General features: G+C 43.4%; 2 protein-coding genes across 2 annotated transcripts; both read right to left on the reverse strand.

The window, feature by feature from the left end:
* Positions 1 to 684: 684 nt before the first annotated feature.
* On the reverse strand, positions 685 to 5,266 carry LOC134615337 (tachylectin-2-like). The gene is made up of 4 exons (XM_063459841.1): positions 5,156 to 5,266; positions 2,942 to 3,788; positions 1,487 to 1,667; positions 685 to 888 (listed from the first exon to the last, which is right to left on the reverse strand). Exons 1-4 carry the CDS (start codon positions 5,166 to 5,168, stop codon positions 685 to 687), a joined length of 1,245 nt encoding a protein of 414 aa, XP_063315911.1. The 5' UTR covers positions 5,169 to 5,266.
* An 8,227-nt stretch (positions 5,267 to 13,493) lies between these two features.
* LOC134615338 (tachylectin-2-like) lies at positions 13,494 to 18,110 on the reverse strand. The gene is made up of 4 exons (XM_063459842.1): positions 18,047 to 18,110; positions 15,836 to 16,682; positions 14,296 to 14,476; positions 13,494 to 13,697 (listed from the first exon to the last, which is right to left on the reverse strand). Exons 1-4 carry the CDS (start codon positions 18,057 to 18,059, stop codon positions 13,494 to 13,496), a joined length of 1,245 nt encoding a protein of 414 aa, XP_063315912.1. The 5' UTR covers positions 18,060 to 18,110.
* Between the last annotated feature and the right edge of the window lie 1,792 nt (positions 18,111 to 19,902).

The raw sequence follows: 19,902 nt of genomic DNA on the forward strand, positions 1-19,902 counted from the left end.
AGATCAAATCAGCTGGAGTGGCCTGGGTGCCTATAGTGTCCATTTAAGTGCAAGCAGATGCACAATGAGAAAGAATGGAAAGCCTGGGGAGACATTTAGGGAAAGGATATAGAGACTGGGATACATTTATGAGAGAGACACATACACACAGTGTCCCTTGCACTCACTGGTAGTTTTGACTATTCAAGCCTTACTCAAGTGCAAAAAAATAAATATAAGTGTATGTGCCCTCTTGTCAAATATTTGGCACATTAATATATTGAGAGAAAATGAGAATAGCCTTAATGGTTATTAAGTTAGTGACCGGGACTCAAGCTTTGAAGGACATCTCTGCACCAACATGGAATGCCAGTTGGCTAGTCATTTGGCTGACCTCTAGGCTACTAGCCAGGATTGTTATAGTGTGGAGCTACACATACCACTAATGTCCATAGATTTAGGGATAATACAGGATGGATAAGGAAAGATACCAAGAATTGAGACTACCTGTGTCAACGTAAACACATCTACAGACATTGGAACAAGTGATTGTAAGACATGCATGAGTATAATTTGTTTTTATTTTAAACCAAGGCAGAACATGAATTCCTGTAGTTTATACTATCAAACTCTGCAGAGTTTGATTTGTCTGGTCAACATGTATCCATAGGACAGATCATATGCCATACAGAGGATCAGTCCATCTCATGGTTTGTAGTCTTCCTGGGTGACCATCAAGTTATAGTGACTGACCCCTTTCCACATTCCCTGGATAATGGTCTCATAGCCAAACAAGGTGCGGATCTTGGCACGGAACGGTACATCCATTTCTCCCTTGGTCACAGATGCCACCATACGTATTGAATGACCACCTGGTACCTCCACATCTGTGCTGGAGGAGAAGGTTGTCTGCAGAAGAAGTCAGAAGGTTAGATACTGGCAGGAGCAATATATCATTAATAGTCAAAAGCATGTTACCTGTACACAATATTCATTTATTGTACAAATTAACTGGTTGAGAGAAGGGTCAAAAAGCATGATGCAGTTTTAGGCTATTTCTATAGTTAGACCCCTTGTAAGTAAAGGTTGGGCAATAGTGTACAGACTGGCCAGGAAGGCTTAAGCTCTGTTCTTGTTATATATGGGTGGCTTGTTACAGCTGCTCCAATATAACAAAGGATATCTGGCTGTAAGTCCGTAAATGTGCAAAGGTTACTATATGGTGATAGTGTGCTACCATAGCATTTAATGTAGGAGTAAAAATAAAGTCGGACTGTTTTGGAATGCAGCCCTTTTTCAATTTACAAACAATCCCTTTCGTCCGAGATGAGAGTCAAGGAACCCGAGACTTGTAACTCACTAGCTAATACTTAATACATGAAGAGCCAGGACACAATATACCATGCCATTTGCTTCCCCTCCAATAACTCAAAGCATGTTCTAAACAATATACCAGATCTGAACACACACATTGATATGTTGCCACCACCATTTATTCCACCCTTACCTGGATTTCATTGGTCTTGGCGAAATTCCAGGTATGAGTTGTGCTCACATTGATGGAAATCTTGGTCTCCGTTTCTCCTATGAATGGGACGCCAGCTTTGAAGGACATCTCCGCACCAACAGCCACTGTGAATCCATGTTCCTGGCTGAAGGTGCTGCTCTCAGTTATGGTCTTGGAGAAGCTAGAAAGACAAAACCTTCACATTAATATAGTGAGAGAAGGAGAATAGCCTGAACCATAATCCAGAATAGTTATTAAGTTAGTGAATGGATTTTTGAACCCCTCCCCCCCCCCACATTCCTAGGGGCACTCCAGATCTTATCAGTGTCCTTCAAAAAAGACAGTTGGAAAATCATTAAATCATGTTTGTCTTAAAAAGGCTTCAATCATTTTGAAGGGGGGAAATCTGCTGGCAATGCTTTAATGAACACTGTTGAGAAGGTCCCTCAAAACATTTGGCCACCTAGAACCCAGCACTGTGCAAGGCTCACAGTGCTGACTACTACACCCCCTGTTATATTACAGGTGCTGCGTGCAGACCAACCACCAGCTTTCCAGACTATTCTGGAACCTGCAGAAAGGGAGGACAGTGTAATGGGAGGGAGCATAATGTGTGTGGGGAGGATATTGTGATCTTATCCTTGCAGGAACTGCCTGCAAGGTTGCATAGGATCCCACCTCTTGCCAGTGTGCAGATACAAATATATGTACAGCATGGACCATTTCTGGGCTGCAACTAGCTGCCAACACAAGGATTACAAGGATCTCTGGATTTGCCATGTTTGAAGCTAGAAATGTAGGTAGGAACTGCACTCGGCGCTCTGGGCTATACCACATCAATCAGTGCAATAAAAAAAAAAAAAAAAATAACCCATCACATATGTGAAGCTCACTCATTAGTGACCAATGTAAGCAGTATATCCAGAACAGACAATTGTCCAACAGAACACATCTAGTGGCAATTATATGCCTAAATCTATCCTGTGAACTTCCCCAGATTCAGAGAAAGACTAATTATTGTTCGACTAAACTTTCCTTTCTTGGACCACCTAAACCTTTGGTTTTTTGCATAGAAAAGTCACAAGCACCAAAAGGCATTATAAAAGTATGGTCTGCCAATAAGTAGCCCTAGGATTGTAAACAGAGCATTCTCTATTCAGTCAGTATAGAAATCATGCAACTTATGAAGGGCATTAATGCAGTAAGACAGCCAACCTTATAGTATTGTATATAGTGTACTCCATGTAATCTTGCCAGTAGGTAGAAGTACCTGCAGAGCTAAAGACCTATGCCATTAGTCAAGCCTAGAAGTGAGGGACCACTGCAAGCCTGAAGGAGCCATGGAACACTGAGGGTGAATTTCTGCTTGCCATGGCTGAAGTGGTCACTCGCCAATGGCAAGTTGAAATTGTGATCCCTGAATGGATGAGACTCCATGAGGTTTCCATTACTTACGAGAAGGTGTGCTTTAATGGAGTGCTGCTCTTGTTGTTATAGATCTGGGTCTGCACCACCTCTGTGCCTTGGGATAGGATTTTCCCTGAATCTGGAAGGAATTCAAAGCTCACAATACTCTGGATGGTTTTATCAATGGTGAAGGAAAGGAGGGGGTAGACATTGTAACCCCAGCCCAGTTTCTCTGCCTTTGCAGTGTAATTGGCATCAGCATTGGTCGGGGCTGATCCTTTATAGATGTTGCCATTCTTGGAATCCACACACCACAGGTCAGACTCTAGGGTGAAAGCCATGAAATGGGTCAGGATGCGCCAGCTTCCTTTTCCAATGGTTGTGCTGGAGGAAAGCCAGTTATCGTCTGGTTTGGTTGGAGGGCTTCTCATCACAAGCTTGTCGTCACTTGTCACTGCATACAGGATGCCTTTAGGGTCAAAGAAAAGGGCATCAAATTCATTCCAGCCAGCGGTTCCTATTTTGGTGGCTTGGCCATAAAGCCAGGATACGTTTTCATTGCTTGGTGCTGGACCCTTGTAGAACTCCCCATTCTTGGTAGAAGCATACAGAAGGCCATTTGGATCAAAGAAGATCAATTTAAACCCTTCCCAGTCAGTTTTGCCCACTCTCTTGGCAGTCGAGAAAAAGTCCAGGTTTGGATCTGAAGGCATAGCTCCCATGAAGAGTTCTTTACCACGCACAGCAAACAGCACCCCTTCTGGGTTAAAGGCAATCTTACTGACATTATTCAGCTTCCCTACAATGCTAGATCTAGCATCAAAGTTATCCAGAAGATTCTTGGGTGGTAATCCAGCTCTGGCAACATAATCCTTCACAGCAAACAGGAGGGTATCTGGAAGTCAATAGGAAAAGGTTATAGCCACTATTGGTAGTCCACAACACAATATGAAAGTACAACTAGAAGGTATTTAAGCCATAAGCCAAGATATTGAAGATTTAAGTTAGATTTGAAACTGTTCAATAAAAAACAGCAGCACAGGAAACAACCCTTCCAGAACACAGAGCTCCAAACAGGAGCCATTTCTGATGGTCTACATTACAGGGTTATTTTTGTCTTCAGATATTTCAAATGGACAAAGAGGGACACTTTAATTTGAGGGGTGTCAGTGTGGCCAGGAGCTGACCTGTTGTGAGAAGTTTTAGGAGACTTACTAACAATTTATGCAATGTAGGGACATTTGGGAGGTATGCAGTATTATGGTTCTGTCCCACTGTCCTGGGTTTTTAAATGTGCTAACCTACCAGCAGCATTAGTCACTACAGTGAGAAGTGTCAGAATTTTAAATGTCTATAGCCAAACAGGAAAGATTTACCAGGTCAGCGGAGTTTAAATGTTGAATTAGACATTTTTAATCCAGAGAGTATATTTAAAGGAACACAAACATGGATTACTGATTCTAATGCCTGCTTGGATCACTCTAACAAGGTGATTTTACTCACCTTTTCTCCCATACCAGTCTGTGGATGAGATCAGTTTTGATGATCTCAACCCATCCAACGCCTCCCCATAGGAAAGCATTTAGGAGGCTAGTGTGGACACGTTGCACAAACACTGAATCAATTAGTATCTCCTCAGATTGAAAGCAAAGAAACCAAGGAAGAGTAACTAGATGCCAAATTTACGTAAAGATATATAGTTTATTTGAAGCACCAACAAGAATACAGTGTTTCCACTTTGTCAATGTAGCACTCCCTGTGCACATTTGGCATCTAGTTAAACTGATTTGATTTCTAGGTTTTCTATACTTGGATTTGGCCCGTAATTGAGAAACAGGGTGCAAGGTTAGCAGCACAGATTAGGTTTTAAAGCCAGGTGTTTGGGTACTAGAGTAACCCCTCTATCACTATGTGTCCTCATAGAAATGCATCTATCACCAGGCAGAGTGTTGAGACTGAGGGTAGACACAGAAAGCACCTAGAGGTGGTACTAGAGAGAGTAAAAAAGAGATACGTTGTATTTCTATTGAGAAGCCTGTATGTATAACCAGAACCACAGCCTTAAGCTGTAGTGATTCTGGTGACTATAGTGTCCATTTTAATATCACGGATGGAGTTCTGTCAAACAGTAACAGTCAGTGAGAAACTTCTAAGACCATCACAGAAGTAATCAGCTATAAAGTGAGATACTCCCTAGTAATGCTCAGTATATACAGCCCTGCAGGATGAGCTTCCAAAACACAATACACAGGGATCACTTACCTGGTGTATCCATTATCAGAGAGAGATCAGAAAACAAGCTCCCAAATCTCTAGACTCTCAGCAGGGATCCTTCTTCTTTCCTCTTGGGGTCTCTGGCTTGTGTGGATCAGGAAAGGTCTCCAGATATATCTGTATAAGGTCGGTATCATTAGTGATTAGCTTTATAGTCAGGACCCCTCCCCACACACAGCTGTACCTGGTTTAATGAGCAGGGTTACCAGACTTTGAACAATGTGATACTGAGTTAACAGGTAGGTCACCACAATATTGCATTATACTTCTCTGGAAACAAAGGGGGAGATGTATAAAAAGTGGTGCATTATTTATTTTCTTGACACGTTTGTGGCTCATTTGCCATTTGGGGGCATTAAAGACAAGATTGACAATAATCTCCCCGATGTATAAAGTTGGAGTTACAGTTTTATACATGAGAAAATGGAACATTCACACAAAACAGGCAGAACAGTTAATCAATGTGACAGTTTTTGAAAATAACCGCCATAGAATTGTAGTAAATTAAAAACTGAATTATAAAAATTAGGGTAAAGAAATAAAACAAATCATTTGTGAAAACAGTCACATCAGATAATTTTCCATACCAACAGTTTGAGGTTAATTCACCAATCACCAAATCTTTCCTGGATGGACAATAGACTTGGACACTTTTTTATAAACTGCAATATTTACCTTGCAGGTTTAACTCGACCTCTAGTGGCTGTGGCTAGACAGCCACTAGAGGGCACTTCCTGGTTCCTAGCACAGGAAAACGTGTGCTAGAGCGTCGCTGGACGTCCTCACGCTGTGTGAGGACCTCCAGCGTCGCTCATTTCCCCATAGGAAAGCATTAAAATGCATTTTCAATGCTTTCCTATGGGGAGCGCTAATGCGCATTAGGTCTCCCTGGCCGGTGGGCGGGATCAGTCTCACCCACCGGCCGACGCAGTCAGAAGGAGGAGCGACGTGGGACATCGTCGCTGCCTCAGGTAAGTTACTGAAGGGGTTTTCACCCCTTCAGCAACCGGGGATTGGGGGGTGGGAGGGAGAGGGAACCTGCAGTGCCAGGAAAACAGATTCCCTTTAATTAAGACTAATGAAATTCTGTGTCCCATCCTGCATCTTACAACTGTTTAGCTGATAACTCCCTAAACTGGTATATAAATGTTGGGTTGCCATATTTAAGGGCACCAAATTAAGGAGATCTTTAGTAAATAGCTCCATTATTTATTATTCTTATGCAAATCTCACATAAGGAGACCAACACTATTATCCCCATAAGGACGGCGGGCGTTCTATGCCATACTTGGGGACCTGGTCCTAAAAGCCGGTGGGCAGCATATAACGTCCCCGGCGTCCTTAATATTTACCCGGTCGCATGCCGGCGATCGCGTTGGGGGGACTCACCTGGCATCCCAGGGAGTCCCCCGCTTCCGATCCGGCCCGCCTGGGCCATGTGATCGCGAGGTCCTCACGATCACATGGACGGCATAGCCGTCCACAGCATTGCCAGCAGGGGGACTGCCTGGAATGACAGGTAGTCCCCCTGCTGGCTGTAAAATGTAAAATAAAAGTTTAAAACAGTTAAAAATTAAATAATATATACTTAGATCATATATATATACGCATTTACACAAACACTGTGTAAGTGTATTTCAATATTAATATATATAATTATATATATTAATATCAAAATACACGTAGAATGATATTGCTTAAATATATATATATAATTATAATTATATATAATGTAAAAAATTTAAATACGTAAAAAAATTAAAATAAAAAATAATAAAAAATAAATAATTTAAAAAATGTATATCTGTGTTATTTAGTTCTAACTGTATTGTGATAGTAATTAATATATATATATATATATATATATTGCTATCAACATACACGTAGAGTGGCGATACAACTAGTTTTTGGCATTTTTCACACACAAACAAATATTAACGCTAACTTTGGCTGGTGTTTGTGACCAAGTGGCTACTAAAAAAGACTGGACAATACCTTGGGTTGTCTACTATTGTAAATGGTATGCCATCATGGGGGTAATTCTCATTCCTGGGCTACCATACAGTCTCAAAGGCAACGTAACCAATCTGGCGAATTTCAATGTGAAAAAAATGAAAAATGTAACATGCTATATTTGACCCTGTAACTTCCCAAAACACCATAAAAAAACCTGTACATAGGGGGTACTGTTTTACATGTGATACATCGCTGAATACAAAAATGTGTATTTTATTGCAGTAAAAGCAAGCCGTATTATGACATTCACAGTTAAAATGTCAAGTAGAATTACATTTTTTTTAAATCTTATTTTCTCCCTTTTTTTTTTATATCTTATTCATATTAAATTATGTTTCATAGCTAAATATTTGATGTTAAATGAAAGCCCTGTTTCCCCTGAATAAAATGATATATAATAAATGTAGGTGCATTTAATACGAAAGAGGTGAATTACAGTTGGACAGACATTTAGCGCAAATGCCAGGTTTTGTTTACGTTTTGTTTTGATCACAACGTGTACATTTGGCTCAGTCCATAAGGGGTTAAGGAGCTATCTACTAAGCAACTGAAAATTAAGAAAAGTGTATTCCTTCATTTTGGTTGTTGCTATTAGTTGTTGCTATTAATGAGTAGAATTATATAATGGAGATTTAAATCCTCTCTCATGCTCCAATAAACCATGCAGCAGGTAGGAGCGTGTGTTGTCTACTAAACAAAACAACAAACAGACAGTGGCTGCTCACTCCCAAAAAAGTGACTAGCAATTGGGCAGCTATGGCTGCGGGTGGGGCACCTAAGTTAAATAATTTTTCTATAAAAGTGGGCCAGTAAGAAGTCTTTGATATCCCCACTGGCCTGTCATGGCACACACCAAAGCCAGAGCTTTGATAGAGCAGGCCCTGCATGGGCCAGCAGTGAAGATCTTCTGATCTCCCCTGTCAGCCTCAGCCCATAGCCATCGCTGCCAACAGGCATTTGCCTGGTTTGCCTGATGGCCAGACCAGGCCTGGTGGTGGTTTAAATAACAACAGTAGGAGGAACCTATTGTCAACACACAAATCCCACCCACTGGCAGAGTGTGATTGGTCTAAATGTAATAACAGGGAGGGATCTGTTGTCCACTTCATCCCCCATGCACTGCCGGCGTGTGGTAGGTTCTAAATAATATATGGAGGAGAGACCCTTTGCCCACCCCAGTCCTCACCTCTTGATGGCAGGTGAGGCTCTAAATATAATAACAAGAGAGGACCTATTGTCTCCCAAAGCCCCCACCCTTTGGCACCAGGCCACTATTTTTGTATATTTAATTACTAACCCACACCTGCCGCCAGGTCCTCTGCCAGATACCTGCTTTTGAGACAGACATGCCTCTATCTGTGGGATGGCGGCTGGGGGCACAAGGAAGTCCCATTCTTTGAGTAGACGCGCCTCTATCTGTGGGATGGCGGCTGGGGGCATGAGGAAGTCCCATTCTTTGAGTAGACGTGCCTCTATCTGTGGGATGGCGGCTGGGGGCATGAGGAAGTCCCATTCTTTGAGTAGACGTGCCTCTATCTGTGGGATGGCGGCTGGGGGCATGAGGAAGTCCCATTCTTTGAGTAGACGTGCCTCTATCTGTGGGATGGCGGCTGGGGGCATGAGGAAGTCCCATTCTTTGAGTAGACGTGCCTCTATCTGTGGGATGGCGGCTGGGGGCACAAGGAAGTCCCATTCTTTGAGTAGACGTGCCTCTATCTGTGGGATGGCGGCTGGGGGCATGATGAAGTCCCATTCTTTGAGTAGACATGCCTCTGTCTGTGGGATGGTGGATGGGGGCATGAAGAAGGATTTCAATCTCCCTTTTTAGTAAATGGGGATCCATCACCTATGGCGTTTGTAATCAAATTACAAGGAGGAAGCCGGTAACTCCCTTCTTGCAATTAAAGTAATAAACAAATGATTGAATTATTTGAACAAAATTTAATTCAGCAAGCAATTCAGTCTTCATTTATTTTGTTGCGCTTTGCATTTCACCTTTCATCTTTTGAATGCTCAAGTTTAATGGAGAAATGAGGTATCTATCAACAGTGGCACAGCAGTTTTCGTAACAATTTTTTTGTTTGAGCTAATATACTATTTCATTTGCACCAATGAATACAAAATAGGTACTACTTGTTTTTAATGACAAAAAAAAACTTCCACAGTCAGAGAGGTGGAGTTTCTGAAACAGGTCTTCCTTCGTTTGTGGAGGTCAAGCTAGTATAAATAGGCAGCCATTTTAATATTGTGTTCAATTTTAACTTGCTTACCTGGCTGAATTTGTCCCTCCCTCTGGGTTAGATGTCCCTGGGGATTTGGTTCCTGTTTTTTCACAGCGGCAGGTTAGGGTTAAATAATGTATGTTATTTATAAGTGTTGTTATGGTTATTAATAAAAGCTGTGGGCATATTGATCCATATACCTAGTGTACTGGTCTTATTGGGTTAGATATGATGGAGGGGGGAAGGGGGAGTGTCACATGCCCATATGACGATGATGCGCCTGTCATGCATAACAAGGATAAACCTCTGCATATTCAAATGACTGATGGCCGCCTAATGACAACTGGTAGCAGAATCCATAGGAAATAATGAGTTTGCCGAGAGAGGCTGTATGAAGTGACAACAGAAGGGGACCAAGAACAGAGCCTTCGGGACTCCAACCGAGACAGGATGAGGGGAGGAAGTGTCATTGGAAAAGTAGACACTGAATGAACATTGGGAGAGATATGAGCAGGGCCGGCCTTAGGGGTGTGCGAGCTGTGCGGCCGCACAGGGCGCCATGGAGCAGGGGGCGCCGTGCGGCCGCACAGCCGGCCGGGATTTTAAAAAAAAAATTTGCAGCGGGGGCGGAGCTTACCGTGCGGCGGGGGCGGAGCTAAAAGCGCCGGAAAACTGCTGCAGGGGAAGCAGGAAGGAGTCCCTGCTTCCCCACCAAACAGTCACCAGGAGCTGCACTGCCTCCACAATATACTCCACAGGTAACTGTGTGCTTGTCATGTGAGTGTGACTCTCTGCCTGTGTGTATTACTGTCTGTGTGTGTGTATGACTGTCTGCCTCTGTGTGTCTGTGTGTATTACTGTCTGTGTGTGTATGACTGTCTGCCTCTGTGTGTCTGTGTGTATTACTGTCTGTGTGTGTGTGTATATGACTCTCTGCCTGTGTGTATTACTGTCTGTGTGTATCACTGTCTGCCTGTGTGTGTCTGTGTGTATGACTGTCTGCCTGTGTGTGTGTATTACTGTCTGTGTATGTGTGTATATGACTGCCTGCCTCTGTGTGTCTGTGTGTATGACTGTCTGCCTGTGTGTGTGTATTACTGTCTGTGTGTGTGTGTGACTGTCTGCCTCTGTGTGTCTGTGTATATGACGGTCTGCCTCTGTGTGTCTGTGTGTATGACTGTCTGCCTGTGTGTGTGTATTACTGTCTGTGTGTGTGTATGACTGTCTGCCTCTGTGTGTATGACTGTCTGCCTCTGTGTGTCTGTATGTGTGACTGTCTGCCTGTGTGTGTGTGTTTGTGTGTATTACTGTCTGTGTGTGTGCATGACTGTCTGCGTGTGTGTGTGTGTGTGTGTATGACTGTCTGCCTCTGTGTGTGTCTGTGTGTATGACTGTGTGTGTCTGTGTGTATGACTGTCTGCCTGTGTGTGTGTATTACGGTCTGTGTATGTGTGTATATGACTGCCTGCCTCTGTGTGTCTGTGTGTATGACTGTCTGCCTGTGTGTGTGTATTACTGTCTGTGTGTGTGTGTATGACTGTCTGCCTCTGTGTGTATGACTGTCTGCCTCTGTGTGTATGACTGTCTGCCTCTGTGTGTCTGTATGTATGACTGTCTGCCTGTGTGTGTGTGTATTACTGTCTGTGTGTGTGTATGACTGTCTTCCTGTGTGTGTCTGTGTGTATGACTGTCTGCGTGTGTCTGTGTGTATGACTGTCTGCGTGTGTGTGTGTCTGTGTGTATGACTGTGTGTGTCTGTGTGTATTACTGTCTGTGTCTGTGTGTATGACTGACTGTCTGCCTGTGTCTGTCTGTGTGTGTGAAGCTGTCTGCCTTTGTGTGTCTGTGTGTGTGTGTGTGTGTATGACTGTCTGCCTGTGTGTGTGTGTGTGTGTGTGCATGTCTTCCTGTGTGTGTGTATGGCCGTCTGACTGTGTGTGTGTGTGTGTGTGTGTGTCACATACAACCAATACACGCATATCACACACTGTTAATACACCCATTACAAATATCACACATAGCATACATATCACACACAGTCATCACACCTACTATCACATACACAGACAACACAAACATTACAGCATACATGGATGACGAGGGGGGGGGCACTGTGAAGATTTTTCGCCCAGGGCGTCTAAATGCCTAAGGCCGGCCCTGGATATGAGGAAACTTAGAGGACAGTGTCACAGAGACAGGGGGTTCCAAGAGTTTGGAGAAGGTTACAATCAACAGTGTCAAAGGTGGCAGAGAAGTCAAGAAGAATTAGCATGGAGAAGTGACCTTATGAGTGTGCCCCTTCATCCTATTCTCCACTTTTTTTCAGGACAGCACTTTCTAGTCATGCCCTCTGATTCAGCGAGGAGTGAATGGTATTTCTTGGTTCTGACTCATGTGACTTCAGGAAATCTACTATCATAACTTTGTATGACGAGTATTGCTTGTTAACAAGCTCCTTCAATCTGCTGTGTGATATTTTCGAATAACAGATTTTAAAACTGTGGCATGTACTCCCTTGCCTTCCTTGTAGTAGCATGAAGGCTAGCCTTCTGCATAAACACTATGGGCCTGGTCCTGAGTCCCCTTGCTTGTCCTGAACTATACTGTGTGACAGTCAGGGCTCGAGTCCTTTTTCCACAGCAGGAATGCTGTTCCCATTAGTAGTCCTGCAGGACCTGCCCTTTGATAGAGAATTAGACCCTGGTTACTGAGGTCCCATTACCCTCTATGGAGCTCCCAGCTCACATCAATTGCTCTGGCAGCACACACACACACACTAGGCTCAGGCAGATCATGTGTTCGGGTTCAACAGCTCTGCTGCGGTGCCTGCAGAATCGGCTGCTATTACGGTAAGACCAACAGAGGGGAAGAATGCAAGCATGAACCTACTGCTGCCCTGTAACCCGCAAGACAACGGCCTGCTGTATGTAGAGCCGGTGCAAGGATTCCTGCCACCCTAGTCAGCAATCCATTTTGAAGCCCCCTCATGAATGCAACTACATTCTCTCAGCAGTTTATTCACTAAACTCTGAATTGCATCGAAGAGACATTTAGGAAAAGAGACACACTGAGTAGACATTAGAGGGAAACTATGGTGCCAGGAAAACAAACTCCTTTTCCTGGCACTATAGCTTCCCCCTCTGTCAAGCACCCCTACCTCACGGTGCAAAAGGGGTTTTAAAAAAACCTTCTGTCACTTACCCCGGACCAGGCTGATGTCCCTCGGCACTGGCTTGGTTCCACCTTCACTCCTCAATGGCGGCATTAGGTTTTGCATGACGCTGGACACTTCCATGAATAGCCACTAGAGGTGGAGTTAACCCTGAACGGTAATCATTGCCGTTTGTTAAAAACCCCTACAATAATTACTTCTGCAGGATTAAGAGCAATAGGACAGTGCATCCAGATCAAATCAGCTGGAGTGGCCTGGGTGCCTATAGTGTCCATTTAAGTGCAAGCAGATGCACAATGAGAAAGAATGGAAAGCCTGGGGAGACATTTAGGGAAAGGATATAGAGACTGGGATACATTTATGAGAGAGACACATACACACAGTGTCCCTTGCACTCACTGGTAGTTTTGACTATTCAAGCCTTACTCAAGTGCAAAAAAATAAATATAAGTGTATGTGCCCTCTTGTCAAATATTTGGCACATTAATATATTGAGAGAAAATGAGAATAGCCTTAATGGTTATTAAGTTAGTGACGGGGACTCAAGCTTTGAAGGACATCTCTGCACCAACATGGAATGCCAGTTGGCTAGTCATTTGGCTGACCTCTAGGCTACTAGCCAGGATTGTTATAGTGTGGAGCTACACATACCACTAATGTCCATAGATTTAGGGATAATACAGGATGGATAAGGAAATATACCAAGAATTGAGACTACCTGTGTCAACGTAAACACATCTACAGACATTGGAACAAGTGATTGTAAGACATGCATGAGTATAATTTGTTTTTATTTTAAACCAAGGCAGAACATGAATTCCTGTAGTTTATACTATCAAACTCTGCAGAGTTTGATTTGTCTGGTCAACATGTATCCATGGGACAGATCATATGCCATACAGAGGATCAGTCCATCTCATGGTTTGTAGTCTTCCTGGGTGACCATCAAGTTATAGTGACTGACCCCTTTCCACATTCCCTGGATAATGGTCTCATAGCCAAACAAGGTGCGGATCTTGGCACGGAACGGTACATCCATTTCTCCCTTGGTCACAGATGCCACCATACGTATTGAATGACCACCTGGTACCTCCACATCTGTGCTGGAGGAGAAGGTTGTCTGCAGAAGAAGTCAGAAGGTTAGATACTGGCAGGAGCAATATATCATTAATAGTCAAAAGCATGTTACCTGTACACAATATTCATTTATTGTACAAATTAACTGGTTGAGAGAAGGGTCAAAAAGCATGATGCAGTTTTAGGCTATTTCTATAGTTAGACCTCTTGTAAGTAAAGGTTGGGCAATAGTGTACAGACTGGCCAGGAAGGCTTAAGCTCTGTTCTTGTTATATGGGTGGCTTGTTACAGCTGCTCCAATATAACAAAGGATATCTGGCTGTAAGTCCGTAGATGTGCAAAGGTTACTATATGGTGATAGTGTGCTACCATAGCATTTAATGTAGGAGTAAAAATAAAGTCGGACTGTTTTGGAATGCAGCCCTTTTTCAATTTACAAACAATCCCTTTCGTCCGAGATGAGAGTCAAGGAACCCGAGACTTGTAACTCACTAGCTAATACTTAATACATGAAGAGCCAGGACACAATATACCATGCCATTTGCTTCCCCTCCAATAACTCAAAGCATGTTCTAAACAATATACCAGATCTGAACACACACACATTGATATGTTGCCACCACCATTTATTCCACCCTTACCTGGATTTCATTGGTCTTGGCGAAATTCCAGGTATGAGTTGTGCTCACATTGATGGAAATCTTGGTCTCCGTTTCTCCTATGAATGGGACTCCAGCTTTGAAGGACATCTCTGAACCAACAGCCACTGTGAATCCATGTTCCTGGCTGAAGGTGCTGCTCTCAGTTATGGTCTTGGAGAAGCTAGAAAGACAAACCCTTCACATTAATATAGTGAGAGAAGGAGAATAGCCTGAACCATAATCCAGAATAGTTATTAAGTCAGTGAATGGATTTTTCACCACCCATTCCCAGGGTACTCCAGATCTTATCAGTGTCCTTCAAAAAGGACAGTTGGAAAATTATTAAGTCATGTTTGCTTTAAAAAGGGTTCTCCAATCCTTTTGAAGGGGGGCAATCTGGTGTAAATGCCCTAATGAACACTGTTGAGAAGGTCCCTCAAAACATTTGGCCACCTAGAACCCAGCACTGCGCTGACTACTACACCCCCTGTGATATCACAGGTGCTGCGTGCAGACCAACCACCAGCTTTCTAGAGTGTATTCTGGAAACTGCAGAAAGGGAGGGAGCATAATGTGTGTGGGGAGGATATTGTGATCTTATCCTTGCAGGAACTCTGCCTGCAAGGTTGCATAGGATCCCAACTCTTGCCAGTGTGCACAGATACAAAATATGCACAGCATGGACATTGGTAGCATGGAACATTTCTGGGCTGCAACTAGCTCCCAACACAGAATTACAAGAATCTCTGGATTTGCCAGGTTTGAGGCTAGAAATGTAGGTAGGAACTGCACTCAGTCCCCATGCAGCCACTCGGTGCTCTGGGATACACATCATTTTAGAAGCAGTCACAACATCAATCAGTGCAATTAAAAACATCACATTTGTGAAGCTCACTCATTACTGACCAATGTAAGCAGTATATCCAGAACAGACAGTTGTCCAACAGAATAACCTCAGAACACATCTAATGGCATTTATATGCCTAAATCTATCCTGTGAACTTCCCCAGATTCAGAGAAAGACCTTAAAGGTCAAATGTTGCAGCTTGTCATCTGGTTCCATTAATCTTGCCTTTCTTGGACCGCCTAAACCTTTGGTTTTTTTGGCATAGAAAAGTCACAAGCACCAAAAGGCATTATAAAATTATTGTCTGCCAATAAGTAGCCCTAGGATTGTAAACAAGGCTTTCCTCAACATTGGTAAACAGACACCATTCTCTATTCAGAGAGTATAAAAATCATGTAACTTATGAAGGACATTAATGTAGTAAGACAGCCAACCTTTTAACATTCAGAGTATTGTATATAGTGCACCATCCTGTACTCTATGTAATCTTGCCAATAGGTAGAAGTACCTGCAGAGCTAAAGTCCTATGCCATCAGTCAAGCCTAGAAGAGAGTGACGACTGCAAGCCTGAAGGATCCATGGAACACTGAGGGTGAATTTCCGCTTGCCATGGCTGAAGTGGTCACTCGCCAATGGCAAGTTGAAATTGTGATCCCTGAATGGATGAGACTCCATGAGGTTTCCATTACTTACGAGAAGGTGTGCTTTAATGGAGTGCTGCTCTTGTTGTTATAGATCTGGGTCTGCACCACCTCTGTGCCTTGGGATAGGATTTTCCCTGAATCTGGAAGGAATTCAAAGCTCACAATACTCTGGATGGTTTTATCAATGGTGAAGGAAAGGAGGGGGTAGACATTGTAACCCCAGCCCAGTTTCTCTGCCTTTGCAGTGTAATTGGCATCAGCATTGGTCGGGGCTGGTCCTTTATAGATGTTGCCATTCTTGGAATCCACACACCACAGGTCAGACTCTAGGGTGAAAGCCATGAAATGGGTCAGGATGCGCCAGCTTCCTTTTCCAATGGTTGTGCTGGAGGCAAGCCAGTTATCGTCTGGTTTGGTTGGAGGGCTTCTCATCACAAGCTTGTCGTCACTTGTCACTGCATACAGGATGCCTTTAGGGTCAAAGAAAAGGGCATCAAATTCATTCCAGCCAGCGGTTCCTATTTTGGTGGCTTGGCCATAAAGCCAGGATACGTTTTCATTGCTTGGTGCTGGACCCTTGTAGAACTCCCCATTCTTGGTAGAAGCATACAGAAGGCCATTTGGATCAAAGAAGATCAATTTAAACCCTTCCCAGTCGGTTTTGCCCACTCTCTTGGCAGTCGAGAAAAAGTCCAGGTTTGGATCTGAAGGCATAGCTCCCATGAAGAGTTCTTTACCACGCACAGCAAACAGCACCCCTTCTGGGTTAAAGGCAATCTTACTGACATTATTCAGCTTCCCTACAATGCTAGATCTAGCATCAAAGTTATCCAGAAGATTCTTGGGTGGTAATCCAGCTCTGGCAACATAATCCTTCACAGCAAACAGGAGGGTATCTGGAAGTCAATAGGAAAAGGTTATAGCCACTATTGGTAGTCCACAACACAATATGAAAGTACAACTAAAAGGGATTTAAGCCATAAGCCAAGATATTGAAGATTTAAGTTAGATTAAACAAAATAAATAAAAAAAACAGCAGCACAGGAAAACCCTTCCAGAACACAGAGCTCCAAACAGGAGCCATTTCTGATGGTCTACATTACAGGGTTATTTTGATCTTCAAAAATTTCAAATGGACGAAGAGGGACACATTAATTTGAGGGGTGTCAGTGTGGCCAGGAGCTGACCTGTTGTGAGAAGTTTTAGGAGACTTACTAACAATTTATGCAATGTAGGGACATTTGGGAGGTATGCAGTATTATGGTTCTGTCCCACTGTCCTGGGTTTTTAAATGTGCTAACCTACCAGCAGCATTAGTCACTACAGTGAGAAGTGTCAGAATTTTAAATGTCTATAGCCAAACAGGAAAGATTTACCAGGTCAGCGGAGTTTAAATGTTGAATTAGACATTTTTAATCCAGAGAGTATATTTAAAGGAACACAAACATGGATTACTGATTCTAATGCCTGCTTGGATCACTCTAACAAGGTGATTTTACTCACCTTTTCTCCCATACCAGTCTGTGGATGAGATCAGTTTTGATGACCTCAACCCATCCAACGCCTCCCCATAGGAAAGCATTTAGGAGGCTAGTGTGGACACGTTGCACAAACACTGAATCAATTAGTATCTCCTCAGATTGAAAGCAAAGAAACCAAGGAAGAGTAACTAGATGCCAAATTTACGTAAAGATATATAGTTTATTTGAAGCACCAACAAGAATACAGTGTTTCAACTTTGTCAATGTAGCACTCCCTGTGCACATTTGGCATCTAGTTAAACTGATTTGATTTCTAGGTTTTCTATACTTGGATTTGGCCCGTAATTGAGAAACAGGGTGCAAGGTTAGCAGCACAGATTAGGTTTTAAAGCCAGGTGTTTGGGTACTAGAGTAACCCCTCTATCACTATGTGTCCTCATAGAAATGCATCTATCACCAGGCAGAGTGTTGAGACTGAGGGTAGACACAGAAAGCACCTAGAGGTGGTACTAGAGAGTAAAAAAGAGATACGTTGTATTTCTATTGAGAAGCCTGTATGTATAACCAGAACCACTGCCTTAAGCTGTAGTGATTCTGGTGACTATAGTGTCCATTTTAATATCACGGATGGAGTTCTGTCAAACAGTAACAGTCAGTGAGAAACTTCTAAGACCATCACAGAAGTAATCAGCTATGAAGTGAGATACTCCCTAGGAATGCTCAGTATATACAGCCCTGCAGGATGAGCTTCCAAAACACAATACACAGGGATCACTTACCTGGTGTATCCATTATCAGAGAGAGATCAGAAAACAAGCTCCCAAATCTCTAGACTCTCAGCAGCAGGGCCGGCGCGTCCATAAGGCGGCACAGGCGGCCGCCTTAGGGCGCACCGGCTCTGGGGGCGCAAAATTCCAGTGACCGGCAGGAGGGAAGTGCTCCCTCCTGCCTGGTCACCTCCTGGATCCCTGGAGCTGCTGGGAGGCGTGCGGCTGCAGTTGATTAGGAGGAGGCGGCGAGGGAGCTCTCTGATCTCTCTGACCGGCTCCCTCGCGCGCCTTTTGCTGATGCCGCGGGAGCCGGAATATGACGTCATATTCCGGCTCCCGCGGCATCAGAAAACAGCCTGCGAGGGAGCCGGTCAGAGAGATCAGAGCGCTCCCTCGCCGCCTCCTCCTAATCAACTGCAGCCGCACGCCTCCCAGCAGCCCCACTGGACCACCAATGAAAGACCCACGCCAGCACTCCAGGTAGGGAGGCTGGGTGGGAATTTTTTATTTTAATTTAGATAATTAATTACTGTGTGTGTATGTGTGTGTGCATGTGAGTGTGAGTGTGTCTGTCAGTGTGTGTGAGTGAGTGTGTGTGTGTGTCTGTCAGTGAGTGTGTGTGTGTGTGTCTGTCAGTGAGTGTGTGTGTCTGTCAGTGAGTGTGTGTGTCTGTCAGTGTGTGTGTGTGTGTGTCTGTCAGTGTGTGTGTGTGTCTGTCTGTCAGTGTGTGTGTGTGTTCGAGTATGTGTCTGTGAGTTTGTGTGTGTGTGTGAGTATGTATTTTTCTGTAAGCCTGTCTGTATGTATGTATGTATCTGTATGACGGTATGCCTCTGTATGTATGTATGTGTCTGTATGTCTTGTACGTATGTTTCTGTATGTCTCTGTATGCATGTATGTATGTAACTGGATGTATGTTTGTCTCTGAATGTCTGTATATATGTCTCTGTATGCATGTATGTAACTGTATGCCTTTATGTCTCTGTATGTACGTATGTGTGTGTCTCTGTATGCCTGTATGTCTTTGTATGCATGTTTCTGTATGTATGTATGTGTCTGTATGACGGTATGCCTCTGTATGTGTCTGTATGACGGTATGCCTCTGTATGTATGTATGTATGTATGTATGTGTCTGCATGCCTGTATGTCTCTGTATGTATGTTTCTTTATGCCTGTATGTCTGTATGTATGTGCCTGAATGTCTTTGTATGTATGTTTCTGTATGCCTGTCTGTATGTATGTGTCTGTATGACGGTATGCCTCTGTATGCATGTATGTCTTTATATGCCTGCATGTCTATCTCTGCTTGTATGTCTCTGACTGTATGTGTCTGTATGTCTCTGTATGATTATTTCTGTCTTTGTATGACAGTGTACCTGTATGACTTTGACTGTGTGACTGAAAAATGATGCCTGTGTGCCTGTGGCTTGGGAGGAAAGACACACAGGTGAAGATGCATTTTTTTTTTTTTAATGAGGGTTGGGGGCGCCAAAATGCATCTTCGCCTGTGTAACTAAAAATCCTAGCACCGGCCCTGCTCAGCAGGGATCCTTCTTGTTTCCTCTTGGGGTCTCTGGCTTGTGTGGATCAGGAAAGGTCTCCAGATATATCTGTATAAGGTCGGTATCATTAGTGATTAGCTTTATAGTCAGGACCCCTCCCCACACACAGCTGTACCTGGTTTAATGAGCAGGGTTACCAGACTTTGAACAATGTGATACTGAGTTAACAGGTAGGTCACCACAATATTGCATTATACTTCTCTGGAAACAAAGGGGGAGATGTATAAAAAGTGGTGCATTATTTATTTTCTTGACACGTTTGTGGCTCATTTGCCATTTGGGGGCATTAAAGACAAGATTGAC

Source organism: Pelobates fuscus, chromosome 6 (assembly GCF_036172605.1).
Source record: "Pelobates fuscus isolate aPelFus1 chromosome 6, aPelFus1.pri, whole genome shotgun sequence".
In the NCBI taxonomy this organism is placed as follows: domain Eukaryota; kingdom Metazoa; phylum Chordata; class Amphibia; order Anura; family Pelobatidae; genus Pelobates; species Pelobates fuscus.

What these genes read in the sequence shown, in the direction of transcription:
- LOC134615337 (XM_063459841.1), bottom strand. An exon ending in CCATTAAAGCACACCTTCTC is followed by an intron (nt 1,668 to 2,941) that starts GTAAGTAATGGA and finishes TTGTCTTTCTAG; the next exon opens with CTTCTCCAAGACCATAACTG. An exon ending in CCAAGACCAATGAAATCCAG is followed by an intron (nt 889 to 1,486) that starts GTAAGGGTGGAA and finishes CTTCTTCTGCAG; the next exon opens with ACAACCTTCTCCTCCAGCAC.
- LOC134615338 (XM_063459842.1), bottom strand. An exon ending in CCATTAAAGCACACCTTCTC is followed by an intron (nt 14,477 to 15,835) that starts GTAAGTAATGGA and finishes TTGTCTTTCTAG; the next exon opens with CTTCTCCAAGACCATAACTG. An exon ending in CCAAGACCAATGAAATCCAG is followed by an intron (nt 13,698 to 14,295) that starts GTAAGGGTGGAA and finishes CTTCTTCTGCAG; the next exon opens with ACAACCTTCTCCTCCAGCAC.